Source organism: Arachis stenosperma, chromosome 1, assembly GCF_014773155.1.
Source record: "Arachis stenosperma cultivar V10309 chromosome 1, arast.V10309.gnm1.PFL2, whole genome shotgun sequence".
Lineage (NCBI taxonomy): Eukaryota > Viridiplantae > Streptophyta > Magnoliopsida > Fabales > Fabaceae > Arachis > Arachis stenosperma.
The window spans coordinates 82,825,460-82,832,893 of NC_080377.1; the positions used below are offsets into that span (position 1 = coordinate 82,825,460).

General features: G+C 37.7%; 1 protein-coding gene across 1 annotated transcript; it reads right to left on the bottom strand.

Moving 5' to 3' along the window:
- Positions 1 to 1,693: 1,693 nt before the first annotated feature.
- LOC130966567 (quinolinate synthase, chloroplastic) lies at positions 1,694 to 6,160 on the bottom strand. Its single transcript, XM_057891384.1, has 7 exons — positions 5,315 to 6,160; positions 4,333 to 4,617; positions 3,918 to 4,136; positions 3,602 to 3,781; positions 2,792 to 3,304; positions 2,495 to 2,656; positions 1,694 to 2,147 (listed from the first exon to the last, which is right to left on the bottom strand). The coding sequence occupies exons 1-7, from the start codon at positions 6,047 to 6,049 to the stop codon at positions 2,076 to 2,078; spliced, it is 2,166 nt and encodes a 721-aa protein (XP_057747367.1). The 5' UTR covers positions 6,050 to 6,160; the 3' UTR covers positions 1,694 to 2,075.
- Positions 6,161 to 7,434: the final 1,274 nt, after the last annotated feature.

Genomic DNA, 7,434 nt, shown 5'->3' on the forward strand with positions numbered 1-7,434 from the left:
CGGTCACGGTTATGATATATATTCCGATTTGTTCACCAATTTGTCTTGGTCTCATGGAATCAATTCAGTGAATAGGATACCCAATCAGTTAGAGGAAACATGAATAAATAAACATATCTATACATCCCACATGTACATTTTTTTATTAATTTTTATTCCTGAAGGCCACACATCCAAATACCGAATTTAGATTCTCATTCAATTTATAATTCTTATTATATGAGTTTTATTATTTTAATTTTAAAAAAAATTAATTTTTTTATTAGTTCTTTTATTTTAAAAAAATTAATTTCCAAATATCATGGAATAGTAATACATGATTATTTTATTTAAAATTGACATCAAGAGATAAACACTAGAAAACAAATTTAAATTCAGAGCTTGTACACACCATACTTTTCTTTTTCCTTTTCTATTTTCCTTTTTAAATTTTTGAATCCACAAGTTGTTTTTGTTACATGCAGAAGCTACATATCAACACAACTTCTAGATACTTCTGTGTTACAAAAGAACTCAATAAAAAAGACACTGTGCATAAATTATTTAACGATTATATTAAGTCTACATCAAAAATTAACTATCAAATCAGTCACTCTTATAAAAAATATATTAAAATACAAAAAACATATTAAAAATAAGTTAAATACCATATATATTTATACATAAATACATAATAGAGTAAACTATTATTTTTACCCATAAAAATTGAAAATGCTGACATATCTATTTATAGAAGATAAAAATTACCATTTGTACCTATAAAAATTGATTTTCGCAAGCAAAATTACCCAAACCCTAAATAATTACATAAAATCCCCAAACTACCCCCTTCTCTTCTCTCACGCACGCATTCACCCTCACTCACTATCTGTAGCACCTAAACCACCACTACCGTATCATCTCTCCTCTTGAACATCAACATAACCCAGCCATTATCCTCTTCAAAATCACAAAATAGAACAAACTCATCAAATTAAAAAATAGAACATGCATAGATTCAAAATAAAACCCTAATTTCTTAGAACTTTCACCAAAAATTGTCAATTTCTCAGATTCAATATCACTATTTTCGTTACAAATGACGCAGAACATTAATTCGATTTTGGCGACACTGGAAGGAGATGACGAAAACGCATCGCTAGGAGGAGAAGAGAGCAGCAACACCGAAAGAAGGAGAAGACGAAGATATGACATTTGAAAAAGGAATGAACTCAACATTGAACAAGTTGTGGTTGCAAAAAACAGAGGACTCAAAAATTGCTACTTCCTGAAGCCAAAAACCTCCCGAAGAAGAAGAAGAGGAGGGGAGGAGAAGATGGAGCTCGCGACGGCGCACAGAGAAGAGAGAAGAACGACAAAGAAAAGAGAGACATCAATAGAGAAAGAAGAGGAAGGAGAAAAGTGCGAAGAGGGAGGAGAAAAAGAGAGAAGAACGATTGAAGAAGATAGAGGAAAAAGAAGAGAGAGAAAGTGTGGAAAGGGGAGGGTACTACAGATAGTGAGTGAAGGTAGGTGCGTGCATGAGAGAAAAGAAGGGGGTAATTTTTATCTTCTATAGATAAATATATCAGCGATTTCAACTTTTATGAGTAGAAATGGTAGTTTACTCTACATAATAACTAATTTAATAACTAATTGTTAGTGTGTACATAATATTATTTATTATCCACATCAAACTCAGAAGAAAAACATGTATGTTGAATCCTCATGTCATAAATGTATCAAGTTAAACTTGATCTATAATTCTATATAATCTTCCTGCAACAGAATTAGAATCCCCTCCCCGAAAAAATTACTGTGGGCCAGGTACTGTACATTATTACATTATTAAGAATGGGGTATAAGCCAAAAATGATATTTCATTATATCTTATCCCAAACTATATTATAGTATTCTAAAAAATTGAGTAAAGAGCACCATACAACAAAATCTGGTTGTAAGCTTGTATTAACGATTACCATGATAAAATAAAAGGCCTTGCACAGATCTATGTGTTTAAATGCAACTTTGATTTGTTTGAGTGCAGCAGCACATGCTTCTGTATCCACATCAAATCCTTCTCCTAAGAAACTTGTTCACATCGACCTTCCATTATCTTGGAGATGAAGAATCTGATCAACTAACTTCTCTGGAAGCTTTTTAGCAGCCTGTGCAAGTATGAAAAAGTTAACCTAACAACGCATTGAAATCACTTCAATATGCATATATAAAAGAGGTGGAGTCCAAGGTGTCTATGTTTACGGTGGCTACAAGCCTAAAATAGCTAAAAAACTTTAGCAACACTTGCTAAAATTAAAGTTATACTTGTTTACATTTTCGTAGCACTTTTCTAAGTTTTATTTGTCAAATTAAAAAACATTGTTAAATAATAAAAAAACATTACTTTGACTTTAGCAACACTTATTAAGTGTTACTAAAATTGGGTAGTCAACATAGCCACTGTAACCAGACACCATAGCATGCACCTATAAAAGAATCTATATACCAAACTAACCTGGAAGTTCCTCATGTGCAAGATTGGTTCACATCCGACATCTGCCACTGATTTGCCGTTCGGAGTCTGCAACTTAAATCGCTCTGCATTGTACTCAGCGAGTTTATTTTCTTTGTCCGGTAGGTGATGGCAAACTTTCAGAAGCGAGTCAAGAGAATTCATCTGGAGTTAAACAAGCAATTAAGCAACATCTTAAAAGAATAAAATTTGGAGGACTTAATTACTTGTAGTTGTAGTCCAGTGACAAATCACAAGGCATTGCTCATTGATTCGTCTAAACTGCGCGACAAATTATACCTTCATGTATGGACAAGATGCACAGCCACCATGAATGGAACAACCCTCTCCACTAGCCACTCCTGGTACAACAGGAAGTGTGATATCACCCAATTGAACAGAATGAGGACTTGAAGGCAAATTTGATGATGTGCTTGAGATTGAGTCCGATGAAACTGGAAAGACAATTTCAACGGTAACTTTTGATCCCTGTGAAGAGGACTTTGTAGGATCCAACAAACTACGGACGGCAGCAACAATTGAAGTTATCATCCCTGATTCTGTCCCAAGAACAAATTGAAGATGATCATCGATGTTTCTATCCAATGATTCTTGAACCCTGTCTTTTATGAAATCTAATATGTTCTGGGTGGAGCCTACTACACCCATTCCCCTTCGTTTCGCTTCCATTGCCAATGAAAACATCTCTCCAGGTACCTCAAGATGAGCAGTAAGGAATGCATCACAATACATTTCCTTTATCTTCTCTACAACCTCATGGCCAAATAAATGGTGAACAATGCATGTTCCATCCTGACACCAAGGGAAAAGAGTATTTGGTCATGAATGAGCTATAGATTGATAGTACTAGCTCACAAAATAGAAAATCAACCACAACCAAGATTTATTCCGCAAGGTATAATTAGTTACAAGGATCATACTTCACAATATTTTATTATAAACGGCATCTACAATGAAACCCTTATCCAAATCTTTTCTAATGGTTTTGCATTGTCACTCTCTATCCCTAGCAATTGTGCCTACAAGGATAAAACATCTTTTTTCTTTTCTTTTCTTTTTTGGACAGGGAGGATAAAACATCTTATTTACCTGAAAATAGTGAAGTCGTGGAAGTAATGATCTAATAGAGTCAAGACTATGCTCAGGATGTATTGCTGCAATCTCTTCATCAGTCATGTGTGTCATCTGCAGGAACAATTCTTTGATATTTGCACCCATGTATGAATCAGGCCCATACCATACACTCAAATCCGGCACTTGAGCAAATGCCTGTGCCAAAGGGGAGACCAAAATGTCAATTTAAGAAGGAAAAAAAATCTTAAGGGACTTAAGTGGCCTGGTGCTCATCACATGATGCATCGACATGACCATTACCAAGCCAAAGGTAAATTTGCATCTGACCAACCTGTAGAATAGTTTGGACAACATTTGATGAAGTACAGGTTATTGTTGGTACAAGCTCATGCGCATATGCCTTTGTCTCTAACTTGGTGTTAATGTATATAACATGCAAAGAAGGAGCAGAGTTAGAAGCTGCCTGAAGATACTCCATATATATAGGAGTAGCTGCAGCATCAGCCAGAGAGCAGCCGATACGCTCATTTGACATCCTATAGACACCAACCTGCATATAATTAGACAAATAGTAAGGACGATCTAACATGAACATTGAAGTTTACCACAGCATTCAATTCATGTCATAAGGGAAAATTTTGTAGCAATCAGCGGCTCCTACACATGCTTCGCCTATCAATCATGTATTATGCCTGCTGATGGCAATTGGCAAATGTTCAAAGATAAGTAGGCAGAGAAAGGCATACCTCATTATAACCAGCTTGATCAAGGATGGCTCGAACATTTTCGGACATAAAATCCACACCTAATACTGTTATGAATTGGCATCCGGCTTTTGCCATTTTGACCGCTGTATCTGCCATTACCAGAGAATCAGATATATAGATATGTGGCCACTGCTTCTGAGCAGCAGTTAGGATGCCCTGCACTTCAGGATCCATGTAAAAATGTGCAACCACGCCAATTTTCTTCTCCTTTAGCACTTTAACTAGTTCATTGACTTGTGACTCATTCGGGAACAGGTATTTGGCCTGAAGGAAAGCTAGAAGGAAATTAGGAGTTTAATAATATGATGCCAATATTATTAAGAGATATAATAAGTGTTATTTAAATAGTTAAAGCTTAGTCCCAATAAGGCCATTGCAAAACCCTTTTCATAGTTAGTTCCTTTTCACTCTCTGTTACATGGATTTGGGATATGGAATTTTCAATTTTGAGGAAGCAGCCATTATTATGTGATGTAAAGGTATCCTGTTTTCTCTTTTTCTCTTAAAATCTCGTTGATTAGATTACATGGGACCTTCATCGATGAAATGCTTCGACAAATTTGGATACAATGACCTTTCAGAAAAGGAGCAAAAAAATGGAAACTTTCGACAAAACTGTTTGACAAACAAAACATTCCAGAAAATTACTATCCATTCTGGTTAATTTTGTGCAACTAACCCAATAAAATCAAGAGAAAATGCCCCTTTTTTGTCCTTCATCATTTGTTCGATTAGGGATAAAGCCATACTCCAGAATTTGAAAATTCCTAACCATTCGAGGAATTGATCTAAACAGCTCTATAAACGTTTTACCTGCTCATTATATCACGTGCCGTTTACCAATAACAGAAACCGCTTAAGCCAGTTATTTGAATGGTGGAAGACCACTTTGTCGATCGAACAAATTGGTCAGAAAATCAAATTAGGGAGCAGTAACAGAAAACGGCAAGATAGTGCTAACCTGAGCCTGGGCGTAGGTCCCTTTCGGAAAGAGTCCATCTGCGGAAACAACTAAAGAAGGAAAAGGCTCAAAGGATTCCTTTCCTTCTTTCTCAGCAACCAACTGCTTCGTCCTCTTCTGCATGCTCACAAGCACGTTGTGCCACGTGTTCACCCTTGACCTTCCGGTCCCTGAACTCCCCAGGCCGACGTTCAGGCCCAGCAAATCCTCCGTCTTCACCTTCAGTATCTCCTCCGGCTCCGACCCATTCATGGCCCAAACCAGACACGCGCAGTACCCCCGCGTGACCTCAGAGTCGCTGTCCGCCGCCATCCTCACCTTCCCTTCATCGTCCAATCTCACCTCCACCCAGACCCGGGCCGTGCAGCCCATCACCCGGTTACGATCCACCCGCTCCGAATCATCCATCTGCGGCATGAGCCCAGCGTAGTGCAGCAGCCGCTTTACTCGCTCAACGGGCTCCGCCAGGGATTGGAACTCGCGGGAGAGGTGGCGGAGCTTGGAAGGGAGGAGCTGGGCAGTTTCCGAGGGGGAGAAGGAAATTAAGGCGGAGCATGAGAGAGAGTTGGGTTTGGAGGGGTTTTGGTGGGTGCATTTGATTGGTTTGGAGAAGGGTATGTTGCGTTTGTGGGCTTGGAGGAGGGTGAAAACGGGTCTGGACTTTGAGAAGAACGAGGGAGTGGCAGGGAAAGGTGTGGTTGTTGTGTTGATGACCATGGCTGCAGGAGCATCCATGAGAGGGCGGTGTTCGGGTTTTGCAGAGGTGAACGGAAATGGAATTGGATCTAATTGGAGGGGCAACTGGAGGTCTATAATAGTAGGTGCAATTTTCCAAACAAAATGACATCAAATTACATTCAGATTTAAAAGAAAGGAAAAGGGAAAAAGTTGGAAAATTCGGAGCATTGTAATGTCAACATGGTAATGAAATTCCAAATATCATATTCTTATGGGAATTCATTCATTCATTCATTCATTTATTAACTACTAACCATGGTTAAACTCTAAAGTAGTCCTAAAATTCACAAAATGCACCGATTTAGTTTTTGATTTTTTAATTACACTAATTACGTTCTTCAGATTGCAAAAAATACATCAAGTTAGTCCCTTTCAAATTTTCCGTTCATATGTTTTGCGGGCGAGAGTGACGTGGCGAATTATTGCCACACTGGAGTGTCTAACGGTTGCATGATGTGACAATTAAAAGTCTATGACCCAATTTCATCCCAGATCCCTTTTTAAACCCTAACTCAGAAATAGCGTACCACTTCTTCCTCTCCATCATCTTCTTCGTCTTTTTCTTCTTCCTTGCTCATTCTCGTAGCTGTTGCTCTGCTAGTTGGATGATGGTTGGACGTGCAGATGAAGGAGAGGGAAGTTCTATGCGATCAACGATAAGGAGGCCAAGTCAGAGTAGAACATCGCGAGTACCAGAGCGGTGTGGGTGTGGAAAACGTCCTATGCTCCGATGGTCTGTAACGGAAACCCACCCAAATAAACCCTTATTTGGATGCCCGAATTACAACATGAGTGTTTCTTGAAGATTTGTTGTTGAGTATTTTGATGGTAACTGTTAAATTTTGTGTTCACAGAGTAGTGGAAGAAGATGGTGTGGGTTCTTTCGATGGACAAACATTGTAGAAAATGATAAAGAAAATTTGAAAGACATTGCGGCATACAATAATGAAGAAGTGAGCGTCAGTCTTGCTTTGAGGATTGGCAATTTGGAGGCTAAGTTAGGGACCCAGAAATATATGATACAAATGTTAGGATCGCTGTTTTTTTCCCTGTTAGTTGTTGTTTTAGTTGTGATAGTAAAAATGTAAGAACTGTTTTTGAAAGCATATGTTAATGAATGTATGGAAACTCTTTAGTTTATTAGCGTGTTCTTTGTAGATAGATTTTACAAAAATAGAATCCAAACTGAATGAACAGAAGAGGTAAATTGATAATAGTAGTTGTTGATTATAAACAAGACATTGTTAATGTAACACACTATCAAATGACCACATAAGGATAAACAAAATGATACAGCCACCAATTATGAAACAAGAAGACCCTCAAGTTTAAACTCTGTTAAAATATTTACTACCAGAAAAACCAAAATAAACCATACAGTC

Bases quoted from the DNA above. Each gene is read 5' to 3' on its own strand.
- LOC130966567 (XM_057891384.1), bottom strand. From the start codon at position 6,049: ATGGATGCTCCTGCAGCCATGGTCATCAACACAACAACCACACCTTTC. The intron at 4,618-5,314 runs GTTAGCACTATC...GCTTTCCTTCAG, and splicing joins GGACCTACGCCCAGGCTCAG to GCCAAATACCTGTTCCCGAA. The intron at 2,148-2,494 runs GTTAGTTTGGTA...ATACTTGCACAG, and splicing joins TGCACATGAGGAACTTCCAG to GCTGCTAAAAAGCTTCCAGA.